Source organism: Gossypium arboreum, unplaced genomic scaffold, assembly GCF_025698485.1.
Source record: "Gossypium arboreum isolate Shixiya-1 unplaced genomic scaffold, ASM2569848v2 Contig00305, whole genome shotgun sequence".
Lineage (NCBI taxonomy): Eukaryota > Viridiplantae > Streptophyta > Magnoliopsida > Malvales > Malvaceae > Gossypium > Gossypium arboreum.
The window spans coordinates 1-21,080 of NW_026440421.1; the positions used below are offsets into that span (position 1 = coordinate 1).

A 21,080-nucleotide genomic window follows, 5' to 3' on the forward strand; every position below is an offset into this window, starting at 1 on the left:
ATGTGTATTTGTTCATTTTAAATTAAAGAGTTCCAGAATAACTTAAAAATAATAGCAACGTTATAGACACAGAACAATACAATGTCCTTAAACCAAGGAAAATTATTATTGGAACTATTTGTAATTATAGGACAAACAGAACATTTTTTTTAAAAAAACTTGGAAGAATTAATTCTACTATAAAATGCAAACTATTTCAATAGTACCCTTTGCTGTTAACAGAGCTTCAGCCTTTTTGTCATTGAATGCAAGGAGAAGATCTGGTAGATAATTTATGATGTCGCCGACCAATACAATTTCAGCAATGTGAAGCAATGGCTGAAGAAATATTGATTGTAATGGCCAATTTTGGCCCAAGTTAATAGACCCAAAATAATAAAAAGAGTTCAAAAAAATATAAACAGTCAATTTACAAATAACCCAATTATTAAACAAGCCCAAATCAAAATCCTGTTAGCCCATTATCTAAACTAACCCTAATAGCCCAACTACCCAAAATGTTTCAGCAACCCTAACCCCTACTTTGTCTGCCGCCACTCTTCACCAAATGGCCACAGCATACACCACCAATCGCAGGCCTCACGCGCGTCTGACACCACCTGCAAGCATGCAAGCAACAGACAAACAAACAACAAGCAAAAAAATAAAAAGAAGCAGAAAACAAAGAGCAAAAAAACAAGAAAAAAAAATAGATAATAGAAGTAGAATGAGTCGATCTTCAGCTATAAAAGGCCACTTTCGACTTCTTTGTTTTTTTACGCATACTAGGCAATCAAAAAGCAATATACCAGCAAAAAAGGTTGATGTTTGGCTTTACTTTTCTTTATCTTCATTTTCGTTTTTTTTCATTTCTTTAATATTTCATTTTGATTTTAACACAAATCTATTAAGTAAGAGTAGATATAAAACAAGAAAAGAAAAGGAGAGAGGAACCTCACCTGAATCGTTCATTATTATGTCCGGAGGTCTCCTCGGTCGTCGGGACTAAAAAGGGGTGGGATCTATTTTCCTCGTTTCCTTCGACTCAAAGAAGGCCAGCCTTGAATCCCTCTTGGAACCCGGTAGAGCGACTCATTTGGTGTATCACCGCCACCAAACACGGTGGTGGCGCGGTGGTCGCATGACCGAGCAAAATGGGGGCTTAAAACCATAGCAGAGGAATTGAAATGGGGGTGTTTAAAAGTTTTAAACAGAAGTAAAAGAATGAAATCTTTAAAAAAAAAGGAAAATTTTTAGCTTAAATGAAAGGAGCAAACAACACCGTTTAGAAAGGGGAGGGGTCCGCATGTCTCCCTTGAATGGGAAATTGCCCACTTTGACCCTTCCCCCTTTTCTGACCCTTGATTTGATCCTGATTTGCGTTTTTATCCTTTCAAATAGTGCCCAATTATTTTGTTTCATCGCTGATTTGGTCCTTGACCTAGACAAATTAAATGTTGTGCATAAGGGGTTGGGGAAAATTTCCCAACCAATCCCTTGAGGTTTCGGCACATTTTAAATAAGTCTATTACCCTTCTTTTTCTTTTTTGAATTCTTTCTTTAATTTTATTTAGATTTTAATTTAGTCCTTTTAATATTCGTATTCATTTTATTTGAATTTGGACCCTTAATTTTTATTGTTATTTGTAATTTCCCCCTTTTTCACATCAATCTAAGCCTTTCTTTTATTTGTTTATCTTAAACTATTTTCATTTACCTTAAATTTTATATATTATCTTGTTTTAAATTGTCTTAGATATCATTATTTTAAATTATTTCATATACTTTAAATTGCTTTATCCATTGTTTATTTTAAATTCATTAAATTGTATTATTTATTCTAAACTGTTTTATTATGTATTTTAAAATTTTTTGTATATTTTACTTCGAATTTCTATATGTGTCATCCATTTTCTATGTATACCCTTTTAAATGTTTTGTACGTTATCTATTTTAAATTTCTATCGCATAATATTTATTTTTGACTTATTTTTATTATTCATCATAAACTATCTTATATATTGTCTATTTTATCTTGCTTTAGTTTTACATATCATTTTAAATTATTATATACATGTTAATCATTTTACATTACTTTTCATTTATTCATTTTGGACCTTTTATATATCATTTTTGAATTACTTATTATTTTTAAATTTACATAATGATTATTCTTAAACCGCCTTTTCAGTATAGGGCATTTATTTTCAAATTTTCATATGTCTTTATCTTAAACTCTTTGTACATTGTTTATTTTTTTATGCATATATTTATGATAAGTTTTTATACTATGTATATTATTTATTTTGAACTCCTTTTTATGTATTATGATTTTAAACTTTTCATTAATGATTTTAAATTTTTTATTTACTTTAAGTTTGCCTTTATAGTATTTATTTTAAAATCCTTTATGTATATATTTTACATTTAAGACTATCTATTGGTTTGATTCAAATCATTTTATATTATTACCTCAATTACGTATTTATTAAGCTTATTATTTAATTGACATATGTTATGTTATTGCCATTGTGTGTTATAATTCGTTCATTCGTATTTCCACTATTGTCATTTGCTCGCGTAATACTTTATTCATGTATGCATCATTTTTTTTTCATTATTGCCTTATGAATTAAATTTCGCTACATTTATCCAATAAATCACCTTATTTTAACCTAAATAAATAACACTTGTTGTTTAAATATTACATTCGCTACTATTCAAAAATGAAAATTTTCAAATAAGGCAATGTTATGCATTTTGAGATATCGAGGAATTGTGCCCTAACTTACGGGGTTTCGATTTTCTCGTTATTTCTAAATAGAAAAATATCCTTTTCGAGTTTTAAAACACATGAAATTCTCGTTTAAATTAGAAGACAACCTTGTGCTCGGGAATTCATGGTATTGTGTCCTAACTTACGGGATGTGATACTCCGATATCTCGAGATAAGGAAATCTCTAAACAAATTGTTTTGAGCTAGTTCAAAGATTTTAAAATCAATATTAACAAGAAAAGATCGTATTCCAAATCCATTCTCGATTTTCAATTTTCAACATTTAGACACTAATTAGTCAATTTGGTACCAATTTTTGGGCGTGTCGAGGGTGCTAATCCTTCCTCATGCACGTAACCGATCATAGAACTCGTTCTCTTGGATTTCAGAGACCAAAATGCCGTTTTAGTAAACTAAAATTGTTTTATTAAAATAAAGGTGACCCGATCACACCAAATCAAGATCGGTGGCGACTCCCTTTTTAAATTTCGTTTTCAAAATCAAGTCGATTCCCGTTTTCAAAAAAAATGGTTTCGACGACTTGGCGACTCTAATCGGGGAATTCGAGAGTCAAGCCTTAAATTGGTTAATTTTTGTTTTTTGAAAATTGAAAATCGGTTTTAAATTATCTGCATTGCATATTGTTTGTTATTTTCGTGGCCTTCTTCATAATATGCTTGATTTAAGTAGTTTAGTTCTATGATGTTTCTTTGCATATTGCATCGCATTATTGGTCAATTTCACCTCTTAAGTGAAAGTGAGAAACTACTCTTCGTGAGGTCTTCACCTCAGTATAGGATAGTGGATCGCTTTGGGATACATCCGTACTGCGTCTTCGTGAGGTTTTCATCTCCGATATAGCCGTAGGGAAATGTATTCCCTCGAATCGAACTCGGTCCGTATGAGCCTATAATGGGCGAGGGTCGAGGAATCTTGGTTCGTGTACCTTTACCTTAGAACCGAACTACATGTAATGAGCCCTAGGAGCCTACCTAGGTAGAACCACACGAACCCTAGTGGTTACCCTATTAGGCGTTTATTTACTCCTTATTTGTTTTGAATTCTATTCTTTGTATATAATACTAACTTGTTGTGTTTTGATTGTTTTCGCATGGCATTTCATCATAAAAGGGTGTTGATTTACGTTCAATTACTAAATAGAAGAGTTTAGCATGGAAAAAGGATTTCTTGATAGAGTGGAGAATAATGCGGCCGTCCGAGTGTGGTCTGAAAGAACGCAACAAGAGAAAGGAGATAGTTTGACCGAGGGATATGAATCGGAGTTGTGGGATTTCACTCGCATGAGTGTGACTCAAAATAACCTGCAAGAGTTAAAGGATATATGGAATAGTTGGAATGGTGAAGTCAAGCAACTCTTTTATTGTAACTACGGCGATTTACCCTATTTGCTCGATGTAAAGGTGGATAAGTACTTGTTCCGGGCTTTCGCGCAGTTTTGGAACCCTGCTTACAGTTGCTTCACCTTCGGAGAAGTTGATTTAGTACCTCTTGTGGAGGAATACATGGCGTTACTTAATTGCCCAAAGATTGGTGACGGGGCCTATTCAAGACTGTCAACATCCTCCTTTTGAAGAAGTTGATGAATGTAACGGGGATGAGCGAGCAATGGGTTGCAACCCGCATCAAGCAAAAAGGGGATAGTAAGTGTATTCCTTGGAGGAATTTGAGGGACTTGATTCTTGCGCACCCGGATTCGAAGAAAAGGGTTGATGTTTTTGCCTTAAGCCTCTACGGTTTGATCATCTTTCCCAATGCGCTAGGACACATAGATGAAGCGGTCTTAGATCTATTCGACCCGCTTGATAAAGGTACTACACTGTCCCGATAATACTAGCGAAACTTTCGGATCCTTGAATGCATGCCTTGAGAGCAAAGCGAGGAAGATTATTGGTTGTGCTCACTTCTTTGGCTTGGTTCCATAGCCATTTTCGGAGGGTGGAGAAGGTCTCTTATCGGGTTTTCTAAGGATTATTCCCATTAAGGAATTCGTGGCCATACCGAGGCGGGACGACATCTCAGAAGAGAAATGGATAACTATTCTCCAGAATTTGCGGGCCAAAGACGTTGAATGGAGAGCTCCGTGGTTGATTCCTGACGAGATCTTATATAGGTACGGTGATTTTGACTGGGTCCCTCTGGCCGGAATATGGGGAGCCGTTGGATACGCTCCATTGATAGTGTTAAGGCAATATCGATCAAGGCAATTTATACCAGTGACATAGGGTTTGGCACAATGTGAGTTCTCCTATAAAGACAATAATTATAAGAAGAGGGTTCGCGAGGTGTCAGATGTATGGAACCAAGCTCGAAGAATGAAAGGATTTACCGCAGGCCCGATGACCACCCCCGGGTATGAATGGTGGTGGGGTAAGAGAGTCAACGACAACATCCCTAGGTCGAATCAAGGGAATACTCAACCGATAGAGGAGCATTTACGGGTTATCCCATCCGAGTTAGAGATCATTAAACAAGACTTTGAGAAAAAGAACTCAGAGTTGGGGAAGAAGATAGAGCAGCTAGAAGAAGAGAAAATGAAATTGGGATTAGACGTCGATGTCCACAAGCTAGAGGCTGAGAAGTTAAGAAAAGGAAAGAACAAGGCCGAGGAAGGTTTGGATAGTTTGAAAATCGATTACAAGAAGCTGCGTATGTTAATAAGAACTGCCGGTTTAGGTAAAACGTCAGAGCAATGGCGTCAAGAGATCAAAGTGGAAAAAACTAGAGCCGACCATTGGGAGAAAAGGTTTCAAGATGCCCGAATCGAGAGGACACTCGAAAAAGAGTTTGTTAGAAAGCCAAAGCGAAAAGGAGAAGTTACGTGCCCGGGTGGTTGAATTGGAAAGATCACTTCATCAACATCGTAGCTGTAATTCGGTAATTGAGCTGAAAGCTAGTCTGAGCAGGATCGAAGAGTTGAAAGGAAAAGTAGAAGAACTCGAGACTGCACTACTAGATAGTAAAATTCGAGTGGAACAGCTTGAGGCAAACAACGACCATTGCAGGAACGACTTCACCACTCTCAGAACCAGATTAGAGATAGAGATTATGTCATGAGCGAAGCTGTGGCTCAGGTTCGAGAGGTAGCCGATCACTTGCAAACCTTGGCGATCCAAGCTGATGTATTAAGCTTAAAGTACGAGTCGAGAATCGATCGAGTAGAAAACTAGCTTGGCTCCTTAGAAAAATTAAGGCTTTGGGCATTAGGGCAAAGTCGTATATGTAATCATCCGTTCTATGTAAAGAAATTTTTCTTCTAGTGAAGTTCTTCTAATGAAATTGAATTAGAATCAACGCCTTTTTTGTTTTACATTCATTCATTTGCATTACATTTCATCATGTGCATTAAATTTCGTGAAAAGACCACGATTAAACAAAATTATTTCGATTAATCGAAAACCAACGAGAATCAACCAACCGAATACGACTACTATACCGCCAGAAACCAAAGCAATGGATCGAGATTAGAGAATAGAACAAATGCAAAGGAAATGCAAGAGCAATTACAAGCACAGATGCAAGAGCAACTGGCTAAGATATAACAAGATATGAAAGAAAAAATGGAAGAATCCCAAAATAATCTAATAGGCCAGTTGGCGCAGTTGCTGGCTAGAGAACGCGAGAAAGGGAAGAGCACCATGGGGAACGATAATGAAGACCCTATCTATCCTCCAGGCTTTGCTCCGATAAACACTCAACCACAATCGGAGGAGCATCCACGAACGGTATCCGTCACTATTAAGCCCCAGCAATACCAGGCCATTGCCTCGACACCAATAAACATTCCTATAGGATCAGGCTCTAATCCTGGGGATAATCTAGTTAATCCATTTGTTCCGGACCTTGATAACATAGCAGAAATGGAGAAAGGAAAAGTAGATATGGCAAAACAACTCGATAATCGGTGCAAATGGCTTGAGGAAAAATTCAAAGCAATGGAAGTCATTGATTCTTGTGGCGGGATAGATGCTAATGACTTAAGCTTAGTCCCAGATCTGGTCCTCCCACGAAATTTAAAACCCGGAGTTCGAAAAGTATAACGGACGAGCCATCCCGAAGCTCATATTACGATGTTCTGTCGAAGGATGACAGGGTATGTTAACAATGATCAGCTGTTGATCCACTGTTTCCAGGACAGTCTGATCGGATCTGCGACCAAGTGGTATAACCAGCTCAGCCGTGCCCAAATTGGTTCGTGGAAGGACTTGGCTCAAGCTTTCATGAAACAATACGGTCACGTGACGGACATAGCACCTGACAGAATTACCCTACAAAACATGGAAAAGAAGCCGAGTGAAACCTTCAAATAGTATGCACAACGGTGGAGGGAAATAGCGATGCAAGTTCAGCCACCCCTCTTGGAGAAGGAAACGACCGTGCTATTTATCAACACTCTAAAGGCCCTATTCATTAACCACATGTTAAGAAGTGCTACTAAAAGCTTCTCGGACATAGTAATGTCCGGGGAGATGATAGAAAATGCGGTGAGATGTGGGAAAATTGAAGCGGGAGAAAGTGCCAAAAGATCGGCTCCTAGAAGGAAAGAAAGTGAAGTAAACAATGCAAGCATATACAATAAAAGTTATTCCAAGCCACCACGTTGAGCCAACCAAAGGCGGTGACTACTAGCCATCGAGGCCCTACAAGGCGAGATTCCAACCCAAGGCCTAACACGAAAGAGTTCAATTCACGCCAATTCCAATGACGTATAAGGAGCTTTACAAGAACACATTCGACGCACATGTAGTGTCCCCATTTTACCTAAAACCCATGCAACCTCCATTCCCTAAGTGGTATGGCGCAAAGCGCTCAATCTGAATACCATGCGTAAATCTCGGGACACACAATTGAAAAGCGCAACGCCTTCAAGAAATTGGTCGAAAGGTTCATAAAGATGGGCATTGTGAAGTTCGATGATCCCAGGACCTAATGTGGCGGAAATTGTTACCAGTCATTCGGATGAAGGGGTAAATGCGATAGTAGAAAATGAAGGGAGGAGAACCAAGATAGATATATCAGAGGTAAAGACTCCATTGAAGTGGGTTTGGAAGAAAATGGTAGAAGAAGGTTTACTTACACAAGGTTTAGGGGAGAAGCCCGAAGGCGTAAAATACTACTGCGAATATCACAACGAAGAGGGTCATGAGATCCAGGAGTGCAATGAATTCAGGGCAATGGTACAGATATTGATGGAAAATAAAGAGATTGAATTCTTTGAGGGCCTCGAGGGAGAAGATGTGTGCACGTCAGAGCAAGGGCCAACCAACAATGTCCGAGAGGTCAATCACCCGGTCGTAATTATATCCCGACCAAGAGTCAGTGAAGTCGGAGTACCAATTGCGCCAAGGGTCATAATTCAAAAGCCCATTACTTTCCCTTATAAGGATAGCAAAGGGTTCCTTGAAATTACATTGCAATGTAACGATCCCGGAGGAGAATCCGATTATCGCTTTTGAGAAAGGTCAAGACGAGGGTTTCTATCTGTGCAATGAAGGCGTTATACTCCGAACACAAAGGCAGAATCAGCTAAAGGAAAATCCGTGGTCATTGAACAAGAAAAGGAAAAGACGACCAGACCCGAATCACCCGTCAATGAGCACATGGCGAAAAAGAGGTTAAGGAATTCTTAAAATTCTTAAAACACAATAGAATCTGTTGTGGAGCAATTGCACAAACAGTCAGCTCATATATCCGTACTAGCCTTGCTCTTGAGTTCAGATACTCACCGAAGTACATTGATGAAGGTTTTAAATGAAACATATGTTGCGGATGACATCTCTGTCAACAAACTCGATCGCCTAGTCAATAATATCAGCGCGGATAATTTTATTTTCTTTAATGATGATGAAATACCACCGGGAGGCATGGGATCTACAAAGGCCCTACACATTACCACTCGCTGCAAAAGATACACATTGCCAGGGGTATTGATTGATAATGGATCGGCATTGAATGTCATGCCCTTGTCCACGTTAAATAGGTTGCCAGTGGATAACTCTCACATGAAGACATGTCAAAACGTCGTGAGAGCATTCGACGGTACGGAAAGAAAAGTGATGGGAAGGATCGAGATACCTCTCTTGATTGGCCCAAATACATACGAGGTAGACTTCTTGGTAATGGACATCAAGCCATCATACAATTGTCTGTTGGGGAGACCGTGAATTCACTCGGCGGGCAAGTCTGTCGTCCCTACACCAAAAGTTGAAGTTGGTAACTGAGGGTAGGTTGGTAACGATAAACGCGGAGGAAGATATCATTGCATCTCTTACTAGTGATGCGCCGTACGTAGGTACAGGCGATAGAGTGTTCTTTTCGATCACTAGAATTTGTCAATGCTACATTCATCGTTGAAGGAAACAAGATCGCAGCACCTAGAATATCCAAAACCACAAGGATGGGCCTACGATTAACTGTTGGCAAAGGAGCTTTGCCAGGGAAAGGACTTGGAAGATGCCTCCAAGGAAGGATCGAGGTACCAGTGTTGAAAGAAAAACGAGACCGCTTTGGCTTAGGATTTAAGCCAGATGTAAAGCAAAAGAAGAAAGAGCTGGAGAAAAGGCAAGAGATAAGGAGAGCGCGTTTGTGCGGTGAGAAGGTCAAGTGGGAGCCGATGACCTTCCCTCATTTATCCAAAACATTCGTCTCAGGAGGGACTATTCACTCTAAAGGAAGATTGACAAGGAAAGAGCCCGCCGAAAAAATATTGGACAGTTTGAGCATTAACGCCATATCGAAGGGAAAATCAAGAAAATTTAGTGAATTCGCCCTTACATCCCCAGAAGCGTTTTGAACAATTGGACCGTGGAGGAGATCCTGTAACTTTTAGGGTTAACTCGAGTAATGTTCAAAACAAGCTTATTGCTCTAAACCTAGGCGATAAGAATCCTTTTATGAAATAGGCATATGTCCAAATATCGTTATTTCAATGAAAAATGCATTTTTGCGTATCATCTTGAGTGAATATTCTTTTATTCTTTCCAATTCATTCATAATCATACCATACAAATAAAATATTCTTAGATTCATTGTTCTTTGGATTTCTTTCTTCATCCATAACAGGTCCCCAGATATCAATGATATGAGCGATATTACCAGCGACTCAGAATTTCCTTTTGAGCAAGATGTGTGTATGGATGATTCTCAGGATTTTGAAGATGACCAAGGCTGTAACCTATCTCCTGATTTGTTAAGGATGGTAGAACAAGACGAGAAACAAATCTTACCTCACAAAGAGTCGGTGGAAATTGTGAGCTTAGGAGAAGGAAAAGAGGTGAAAATTGGAGCTAGTATCGCTGCAGAAACAAAGCGAGACCTCATCGAGTTACTCCGGGAATTCAAGGATGTCTTCGCCTGGTCATATAAAGACATGCCCAGATTGAATACCGATATCGTGGTACATCGACTCCCTATAAAGGAAGAGTGCAAGCCAGTTCAACAGAAACTCCGACGGATGAGACCCGATGTTTTGTTGAAAATAAAAGAAGAGGTCAAGAAGCAGTTCGACGCCGATTTCTTACAAGTGGTCGAGTACTCAGAATGGGTGGCCAATATAGTCCCAGTTCCTAAGAAAGATGGAAAGGTACAGATGTGCGTAGATTATCGGGATCTAAACAAAGCCAGCCCAAAAGATAACTTTCCGTTGCCTCACATTGATACATTAGTGGATAACACGGCGGGTTACTCACTTTTCTCGTTCATGGACGGCTTCTCGGGATACAATAAAGATGCATCCGGAAGACATGGAAAAGACCATATTCGTAACCATGTGAGGAACATTTTGTTATAAAGTTATGCCATTCGGGCAAAAAAACGTGGGGGCAACATATCAGAGAGCTATAGTAACTTTATTCCATGATATGATGCACAAGGAGATCGAAGTTTATGTCGATGACATGATTGCAAAATCCAGAACAGAAAATGAACATGTGCAGGTCCTGAGGAAACTATTCTTAAGGTTAAGGAAGTTCCAACTAAAACTCAACCCCGCAAAGTGTACATTCGGAGCCCAGTCAGGAAAACTGTTGGGATTTGTGGTCAGTGAAAAAGGAATTGAGATCGACCCAGATAAAGTCAGGGCTATACAAGAATTACCTCCACCACGTACTCAAAAAGAAGTTCGAGGTTTCCTAGGAAGGCTGAATTGCATCGCTCGGTTCATCTCACAACTGATAGAAAGATGTGATCCGATATTTCGTCTCCTTAGGAAGCATAATCTAGGTGTTTGGGATGAGGAGTGCCAGAGAACTTTTGACAAGGTCAAGCATTACCTATCCAATGCCCCAGTACTGATGCCACCTTGTTCGGATAAATCACTGATATTGTACTTGACGGTGTTCGAGAATTCCATGGGATGCGTGCTAGGCCAACATGACGAGACTGGAAGAAAAGAAAGAGCAATATACTATCTCAGCAAGAAATTCACTGAATGTGAAACGAGATATTCGCCGATCGAGAAGTTGTGTTGTGCTTTGATTTGGACAACCCGAAGACTGAGGCAATACATGTTGTACCACACAACTTGGCTCATCTCAAAACTGGACCCTTTGAAATACATGATGGAATCAAACGCTTTGAACGGAAGAATGGCTCGTTGGCAAATTCTACTTTCTGAGTTCTACATAGTCTACGTGAATCAAAAGGCTGTAAAGGGGAGTGCAATAGCAGACTTTCTGGCCAGTAGAGCTCTAGAAGATTATGAGCCATTGAGCTTTGATTTCCCGAATGAGGATCTAATGTATGTTGCAACCACAGAAGAAGACTCTCAAGAAGGCCACCCTTGGAAGTTGAATTTTGACGGAGCTTCAAATGCTGTAGGTAATGGAATCGGGGCAGTCTTGGTATCCCCAAACGGAGATCATTATCCTTTCGCTAGTAAATTAGATTTTGACTGCACAAACAACATGCCGGAATACGAGGCATGCATCATGGGCATCCGTGCAGCCATAGAACATAAAATAAAAGTATTAAAGGTATACGGAGATTCTGCGCTAGTGATCTATCAGCTTAAAGGTGAATGGGAGACAAGAGATCCCAAGCTGATCAGTTATCGAAGACTGGTTCTTGAGTTAATCGAGGAGTTTGGCGATATCACTTTCTGCTATCTCCCACGAGATGAAAACCAGATGGCTGATGCCTTGGCAACTTTAGCTTTTATGATCAAAGTGAACAAGCAAGAGGATATGAAGCCTATCCAAATGAGCATTTATGAGGCTCCGGCTCATTGCTGCAACGTCGAAGAAGAAGAAAGAAAGATGACCATCCTTGGTATCGGGATATTTTACGATATGTGAAGAGTCGTGAATACCCGGACCAGCGATCGAGAATGACAAGAGGACATTAAGAAGGTTGGCGGTGACTATGTCTTGGATGGAGAAATCTGTATAAAGAAGAAAAGACCAAGTGCTCCTAAGATGTGTGGGCCATTGTCGAGGCTAAGCAAATCCTAGAAGAGGTTCATGAGGGTGTCTGTGTTACGCATGCTAATGGTTTCACCATGGCCAGACAGATCATGAGATTCGGATATTATTGGTCTACTATGGAAGGAGATTGCATCAACTATGCCAAGAAGTGCCATAAATACCAAATCTATGGAGATAAAATTCTTGTACCTCCTTCACCCCTTCACGCCATGACTTCTCCATGGCCTTTCTCCATGTGGGGCATGGATGTCATTGGGCCAATCTCACCAAAGGCATCTAATAGTCATCGTTTCATCTTTGTGGTTATAGATTACTTCACCAAATGGGTGGAGGCCACTTCTTATGCCAACATCACAAAGTCGGCAGTCAGTAAGTTCTTGAAGAAAGAAATCATATGTCGATATGGGATGCCTGAGCGAATCATATCGGACAATGCACTGAACTTGAATAATAGCACGATAGCAGAGGTCTGTAGCCAGTTCAAGATTAAACATCATAACTCGTCACCGTATCGCCCAAAGATGAATGGTGCAGTAGAAGCGGCCAATAAAAATATAAAGAAAATCATAGGAAAAATGACTGAGACCTATAAAGATTGGCACGAGAAATTACCATTTGCCCTGTATGCCTACCGGACGTCAGTCAGAACATCTACCGGGGCAACACCATTCTCTTTAGTTTATGGAATGGAGGCGGTTCTACCTATTGAGGTCGAGATTCCCTCTTTACGTGTGCTTTCAGAACTAAAGTTAGATGAAGCAGAATGGATCCAGTCTCGATACGACCAGTTGAACTTGATTGAGGAAAAGAGGCTAAAGGCTATCCGTCATGGTCAAATGTATCAAAAGAGAATGATGCGGGCTTACAATAAGAAGGTTCGCCCTAGAGAATTCCATGAAGGAGACCTCGTATTGAAAAAGATCCTTCCCATACAAAAGGACTTCAGAGGAAAATGGATGCCGAATTGGGAGGGACCTTATGTGGTAAAGAAGGCTTTCTCTGGAGGGGCTTTGATTTTGACCGAGATGGATGGTAAAAGCTTGCCTAATCCCGTGAATTCAGATTCGGTCAAGAGGTATTTTACCTAAAAAAAAAAAAAAAAAACGGAGAGGCCAAGGCGAAAACCCGTAAAAGGGCGCTTTGAGACCAAAGGGGTTTTGAGTTGAAAACCCAGGAATGGGCGATCAAATTTTGATCAAAGTTAGGGGCATGCAGTGGCCCTGTTTCCTCTGAATTGACAAGAAGGAGGGATGCTACATCTTGGGGCATCGACAAAATACTCTTGATCTTCTAATGTATACCGAGTTCAAAGGGTCCTCGAGAAATTTGTGCAGAGAAGTTCATACTACGATATCTGGGACACTTATTCTTATCTCATTCACTTTACATTTTTTTTGGCAGAATATGTTATCTCGATTAATTCGTTAGTTTTCATTTTGTATCTAAGCAAATTTACTATCTTGATTACCCTATTCATTTTGAGTTTTGTTCTCAAATAAAATTCCATTTTGTCTAATCGACAACCTTTGTCGAGTGTTTTCATTGAAATGATGATTAATGGACTAATAATATTCACAAAGAGTTTTGCATATTACTCGAAAAGCTTCTAAATGATACAAGGACCTGAAACGGGACTAATTGGTTTGAATTACCCAAATTTAAGGGTTAGAAACGTTAGAGGAAGAATAGCCAGATTGTGATTATTCTTGGGGTTTTCATCGAGGTACCAATCGAAGGAAAGCGAGAATAATACGTTGATGAACAACGAGTAATACCAAATTAGGCAAAAAAATTCAAAAATGACATTTTCATTCATACATCATTCATAACACATCTAATTAGGAGCATTTGATTCATTTCAATCACAAACATCCTAGTTATTTGATTCATTCATAACACGTTTAATTAAGAGCATTTGATTCATTTCGATCATACCATCCTAATTATTTGACACATTCATCACATCTAGTTAGGAGCATTTGATTCGACCATAGCATCCTAATCATTTGACATAAGCCTAGATACATGAAACCGATTCTACGGTCATATCCCTAAAATTAGTAAGTTCACAAGCTTTAACCCCTAGCAGTAGGGTAACAAGTGAAGATCGCAGATCTTGTCTCCTGGGTTCTGATGGAACAGATCGAAGACGGCGAATCTCGTCTCCCTAACCATGAGTGGAACAGATCTAAGCCACCATCCTATCTCCTAGCGATGAGTGGAGTAGGTGGAGATTGCAGATCTTATCTCCCGAAGTTGCGAGTGGAGCAGATCGAGGCGGTGATTTTGTCTCCTAGCGGTAGTGGAGCAAATCAAAGATGATGGGCTTTAACCCCTAAGCGGTAGGGTAACAAGTCGCATTTATAGATCCTAACCCCTAAGTAGTAGGGAAACAGATCGAAGATGATGGGCCTTAACCCCTAGCGGTAGTGTAACGAGTTGAAATCAAGTATCTTCTCCCTGAAATGGCGTTGGAGCGGCTAAAAGCCACAATAGATCTCCTTAAAGTTGCAGTGGAGTAGACTTATGGCAGCGAATCTTATCTCTCTGAAGTTGCAGTAGAGCAGATTAAAGCTATAAATCATATACCTCTGAAGTTGTAGTAGGTTGGATCAAATCTACCATGACAAATCTTACCTCTCTGAACTTGCGGTAGTATGGATTAAAGCCATTAGCCTTATCTCCCTGAAGATGCAGTGGAGCAGATTGAAAATACCAAGTCTTATCTCTTTGAAGTTCTAGCGGGGTAGACCGAAGCTACTAATCTCTTCTCCCCGATATCGCATTGAAACAAGTCGTAGCAACAACTCCTATACCTCTGAAGATACAGAGGATTGGAATGAGGCTATTCGAAGAATAAAAGAAGTCAAGATTCGATGAGATTGGGCAAAATTGGCCATTTTAAGGTCTTTGCTCTATTCTCGCTACGCGACAATGAACAAAGAGGGGCAGCTGTAATGGCCAATTTTGGCCCAAGTTAATAGACCCAAAATAACAAAAAGAGTTCAAAAAAATATAAACAGTCAATTTACAAATAACCCAATTATTAAACAAGCCCAAATCAAAATCCTGTTAGCCCATTACCTAAACTAACCCTAATAGCCCAACTACCCAAAATGTTTCAGCAACCCTAACCCCTACCTTGTCTGCCGCCACTCTTCACCAAATGGCCACAAAGATACACCACCAATCGCAGGCCTCACGCGCATCTGACACCACCTGCAAGCATGCAAGCAACAGACAAACAAACAACAAGCAAAAAAACAAAAAGAAGCAGAAAACAAAGAGCAAAAAAACAAGAAAGAAAAATAGATAATAGAAGTAGAATGAGTCGATCTTCAGCTATAAAAGGCCACATTCGACTTCTTTGTTTTTTTACGCATACTAGGCAATCAAAAAGCAATATACCAGCAAAAAAGGTTGATGTTTGGCTTTACTTTTCTTTATCTTCATTTTCGTTTTTTTTCATTTCTTTAATATTTCATTTTGATTTTAACACAAATCTATTAAGTAAGAGTAGATATAAAACAAGAAAAGAAAAGGAGAGAGGAACCTCACCTGAATCGTTCGCTGTTGCGTCGCCGGAGGTCTCCCCTCGGTCGTCGGGACTAAAAAGGGGTGGGGATCTATTTTCCTCGTTTCCTTCTGACTCAAAGAAGGCCAGGCCTTCGAACCCCTCTTGGAACCAGCCGAGCGACTCATTTTGGTGTATCACCACCACCAAACACGGTGGTGGCGCAGGTGGTCATATGTTGAGCAAAATGGGGGCTTAAAACCATAGCAGAGGAATTGAAATGGGGGTGTTTAAAAGTTTTAAACAGCAGAAAAAGAATGAAATCTTTAAAAAAGGAAATTTTTAGCTTAAATGAAAGGAGCAAACAACACCGTTTAGAAAGGAGGGTCCGCATGTCTCCCTTGAATGGGAAATTGCCCACTTTGACCCTTCCCCTTTTCGACCCTTGATTTGATCCTCGATTTGCGTTTTATCCTTTCAAATAGTGCCCAATTATTTTGTTTCATCACGATTTGGTCCCCGACCTAGACAAATTAAATGTTGTGCATAAGGGGTTGGGAAAATTTCCCAACCAATTCCTCGAGGTTTCGCACATTTTAAATAAGTCTATTACCCTTCTTTTTCTTTTTGAATTCTTTCTTTAATTTTATTTAGATTTTAATTTAGTCCTTTTAATATTCGTATTCATTTTATTTGAATTTGGACCCTTAATTTTTATTGTTATTTGTAATTTCCCCTTTTCACATCAATCTAAGCCTTTCTTTTATTTGTTTATCTTAAACTATTTTCATTTACCTTAAATTTTATATATTATCTTGTTTTAAATTGTCTTAGATATCTGTTATTTTAAATTATTTCATATACTTTAAATTGCTTTATCCATTGTTTATTTTAAATTAATTAAATTGTATTATTTATTCTAAACTGTTTTATTATGTATTTTAAATTTTTTTGTATATTTTTACTTCAATTTCTATATGTGTCATCCATTTTCTATGTATACCCTTTTTAAATGTTTTGTACGTTATCTATTTTAAATTTCTATCTGCATAATATTTATTTTTGACTTATTTTATTATTCATCATAAACTATCTTATATATTGTCTATTTTATAACGCTTTAGTTTTACATATCATTTTAAATTATTATATACATGTTAATCATTTTACATTACTTTTCATTTATTCATTTTGGACCTTTTATATATCATTTTGAATTACTTATTATTTTTAAATTTACATAATGATTATTCTTAAACGCCTTTTCAGATAGGGCATTTATTTTCAAATTTTCATATGTCTTTATCTTAAACTCTTTGTACATTGTTTATTTTTTATGCATATATTTATGATAAGTTTTTATACTATGTATATTATTTATTTTGAACTCCTTTTTATGTATTATGATTTTAAACTTTTCATTAATGATTTTAAATTTTTTATTTACTTTAAGCTGCCTTTATAGTATTTATTTTAAAATCCTTTATGTATATATTTTACATTTAAGACTATCTATTGGTTTGATTCAAATCATTTTATATTATTACCTCAATTCGTGTTTATTAAGCTTATTATTTAATTGACATATGTTATGTTATTGCCATTGTGTGTTATAATTGTTCATTCGTATTTCCACTATTGTCATTTGCTTATGTAATACTTTATTCATGTATGCATCATTTTTTTCATTATCGCCTTATGAATTAAATTTCGCTACATTTATCCAATAAATCACCTTATTTTAACCTAAATAAATAACACTTGTTGTTTAAATATTACATTCGCTACTATTCAAAAATGAAAATTTTCAAATAAGGCAATGTTATGCATTTTGAGATATCGAGGAATTGTGCCCTAACTTACGGGGTTTCGATTTTCTCGTTATTTCTAAATAGAAAAATATCCTTTTCGAGTTTTAAAACACATGAAATTCTCGTTTAAATTAGAAGACAACCTTGTGCTCGGGAATTCATGGTATTGTGTCCTAACTTACGGGATGTGATACTCCGATATCTCGAGATAAGGAAATCTCTAAACAAATTGTTTTGAGCTAGTTCAAAGATTTTAAAATCAATATTAACAAGAGAAGATCGTATTCCAAATCCATTCTCGATTTTCAATTTTCAACATTTAGACACTAATTAGTCAATTTGGTACCAATTTTTGGGCGTGTCGAGGGTGCTAATCCTTCCTCGACGTAACCGACTCGAACCTGTTCTCTTGGATTTAATAGACCAAAATGCCGTTTTAGTAAACTAAAATTGTTTTATTAAAATAAAGGTGACCCGATCACACCAAATCAAGATCGGTGGCGACTCCCTTTTTAAATTTCGTTTTCAAAATCAAGTCGATTCCCGTTTTCAAAAAAAATGGTTTTGACATTGATCGTTATGCAAGTGAGAATGTGAAAAGCTTCTGGTTGGAAACAAAGTGTAACAGCCTGGGTAAAGAAAAAGAGATTCATCTAAACGGGCATTTGCAGTTGCAATTGAAGTTGGCATTCGACTATAGGGAGCTTATCTTAAGAAGCAGTGGTAATTCGAAAGCTGTTATGAAAGTTTATTTCATTAATTTGCAGATTATTAATGGCCTGTACAGAATTCTGTTGTTTGATGGTAGTACTTTATTCTTCATATGTATTTGCTTGGGCAAAGTTGAAAGAGAAATACGTTTTTTTTTTTAAATATACAGATGATTATGGTAATATCTCCACGTACAATGTTTAATTCGTAATTTTATTTTATGTTTTGACACTGAAAAGAGGTTAAACATGACAAGTCGTGAAAATCGATCGCATGCAAAAGATCTAAAGATTATGATGAAAGAAGTGTTGGTGAATTTAGTTCTAATTCTGCTGATCAGCTTGGTGCCAAAATGACCATTTCTTTCTTGTTTTACTTTATTCAAATCACCCTGATGGATGCGTGAGATGGAAGAATTATAGCATTTTTAGGTGATTGAGGGGCCGATCTTAAGCTCCAAAACATCTTTTTCCGTGGAAGAGGCACTAGGGCCAGCTCGAAACATGCTGTGGTGAACTGACCTTGGGGAAGGGATACCAGAGGGATGAGCAGCTACATTTACAAGGGCCTTAGTGTTTATGTAACGTGGTGCTGCATGATTCATTGCATTTGCATGCATAAATGGTAAAAAAGCCATCAGTTTCGCTTCTGGTGCCTGTTAAAAACATCATCCATTAGATTGGCAGCATTCCGATGGAATTGGCAAGAATAGGCCCTTACCATGGGTTGAGTAGTCCCGAGATAATAATATGTGGGAAAACTATGAGATTCAGTCAAGGATCTGATTGGACGATCATCCAAGCAATGATGTGGAAATGGTTTGGCGGTCTGAGGTGAACTTCTAGTGGTTTCCTCTGAAGGGAATCCGAAGGACTTGCACTCTGTTAATTAATATACAAACGATAATCAACTGTATATATCTAGTAGTGTCATGTACATGAAAGAACCGGCTACTTGATAATCATAAGTGAAAGAGGGGATTAATTAAGACAATATCTTACGGATCCGAATTCTTGAAATTCCATGTCAAAAAGGCTTGGTCTGCGTTTCTTCTTATCAGTCCCAGCCTGCCTGAGAAAATACTTTTGTGCATGGCTTGCAACTTGCGTTGGGGTCCTAGTGGGAACGAAATTCTTTGAAATTCCTCTCCAGTCACCTTTCCCCAGCTTTCTCAAACCTGCCAAGAAGGTTCTATGCTCCTCTTCAGTCCATGGCTTCCCTAAGCAAAAGGCACAATAATAATTCCCACATGGAGTAAACCCTTTTTTCCCAGATTAGCCACTTGTTTATTCAATCAATAGCAGCCACGTTTCACATATAAGAAATCTCCTATTTATCCAAGTGATTATATTAAATCAACAAATTAAGAAAGAAAGAAAGGATACCTCTTTTTCTTTCATGGGAGGCTTTGTGTTTCTTAGACTGAATCTGGCCATCAGAAAAATACCCATCATCATCGTTGTTGTTTTCTGCATGAGATTGCAGATTTCCCATGCTAAAACTTTTCTTCATTACATTCTCTTGCTTTTGATACATTGCACCTATCTTAACACCGAAAAGCTTGACACACCCTCCTTTTCCGTTACAACATCTCGAATTGTGAACATAACAAGTTCTCGAATTATGGCCATTGTGTCCACAATGAGAGCACTTTCTCCCTGCTTCTTTCACCATAATCTCTTTTGATCTTTTCCCTTAAATTTATTCCCCCCCTCTCTCCGTCTTGCGAGGCACAAAAAACATTTATTTGGGTTATATTAAGAATATATATATAATATTGACAAGTGAAAACCAAACCCTTGTTTTTCTCTTTAAACCAAGGTCTCCTGCAAGAATTTTTAGCCGCTTTTATTGTTTTTTTGGCGAATTTAAATCATGAACATGGCAAGATTTCATTTTCTGTATAGAACAGTCAAAACTTATCCAAATTTCATTTTAGAATATTCTTTAAGAGGTAGAGATTTAACTTGTTGTATTATACCAGGGCAAACTTGGTTTTTAAAGTTATTTTTTTATTAATATTAAAGTTAGATTACCTTCAAGACAGAATGATTGTTTAATTTAATCAAATTATCTTTGCTAAAAGCCCGGTTCGTTCTTCTTAATAAAGCTATAAATAACACTCAGTATGGATTTTTAACATTGCGTAAAATTTGGTCAAAATGATCTAAGTTTTGCTTTTAATGTTTAAGATTTAAGAGTAAATTAAACACAATTTCTTTGACTCGTAACTGTAATATCCTGATTTATTTGCTTTCAACAAATATAATGATGTGAAATTTCATTTTCTAATAAATTTATATTAGTTTATATTCTCGTGTAATACATGAATTAAAAAAGTTAATATATTATAATTATAAGTTAAAATATGTAATAATTACTTAAAGATTTAAGAAATATTTAAAAATGAACGGTATGATTTAAAAAAAAGTTAATAATTTAAATAATAACACACATAAAGTCAATAAATAAACGTAAAACTAATAATTTACTTATTCCTAGTATATATAATTTAATAACAATTGCATCATCATCCACAATTTTCCTCAATAATGTAAAAATATTGTACATTAAATAAAAAATAATCTATTATAACTTCTTATTCTTTCTTATTCATGAGTGTTGAGATACCACCAGATAAAAATCAATCATGAAAATATAACAAGATAGTAGAATTAAATAAAGAATCATGTAAAAATTATGTATATTCCTCATAATATTGCTTACCATTTATAATAAGATTATTACAAATTATATCGAGATTCAACATTTGTTGTGGATCATCGAGTTTTATATGCCTCTACGGAGACCCTGATGTGATGGAGTGATGTGTTGTTATACGATTATAC

The 21,080-nt window shown here is 37.4% G+C and overlaps 1 protein-coding gene and 1 long non-coding RNA gene across 3 annotated transcripts; both read right to left on the bottom strand.

Moving 5' to 3' along the window:
- Positions 1-208: 208 nt before the first annotated feature.
- LOC128288850 (uncharacterized) lies at positions 209-15,865 on the bottom strand. The gene is made up of 2 exons (XR_008278805.1): positions 15,754-15,865; positions 209-599 (listed from the first exon to the last, which is right to left on the bottom strand). It is a non-coding gene; the product is annotated as an uncharacterized LOC128288850 (long non-coding RNA).
- Positions 15,866-18,421: 2,556 nt separating this feature from the next.
- LOC108455236 (probable transcription factor At5g61620) lies at positions 18,422-20,000 on the bottom strand. 2 transcript variants are annotated; one of them, XM_053024954.1, is made up of 4 exons: positions 19,617-19,999; positions 19,233-19,450; positions 18,952-19,112; positions 18,422-18,886 (listed from the first exon to the last, which is right to left on the bottom strand). In XM_053024954.1, the coding sequence occupies exons 1-3, from the start codon at positions 19,903-19,905 to the stop codon at positions 19,005-19,007; spliced, it is 615 nt and encodes a 204-aa protein (XP_052880914.1). In that variant the 5' UTR covers positions 19,906-19,999; the 3' UTR covers positions 18,422-18,886; positions 18,952-19,004. The 2 variants fall into 2 exon arrangements, with proteins under 2 accessions (XP_052880914.1, XP_052880915.1); XM_053024955.1 differs by having other exon boundaries at positions 18,714-18,886; positions 19,233-19,408; positions 19,617-20,000.
- Between the last annotated feature and the right edge of the window lie 1,080 nt (positions 20,001-21,080).

Bases quoted from the DNA above. Each gene is read 5' to 3' on its own strand.
- LOC108455236 (XM_053024954.1), bottom strand. From the start codon at position 19,905: ATGGTGAAAGAAGCAGGGAGAAAGTGCTCTCATTGTGGACACAATGGC. The intron at 19,451-19,616 runs GTATCCTTTCTT...CCTTTTGCTTAG, and splicing joins CTCCCATGAAAGAAAAAGAG to GGAAGCCATGGACTGAAGAG. The intron at 19,113-19,232 runs GTAAGATATTGT...ATTAATTAACAG, and splicing joins AATTTCAAGAATTCGGATCC to AGTGCAAGTCCTTCGGATTC.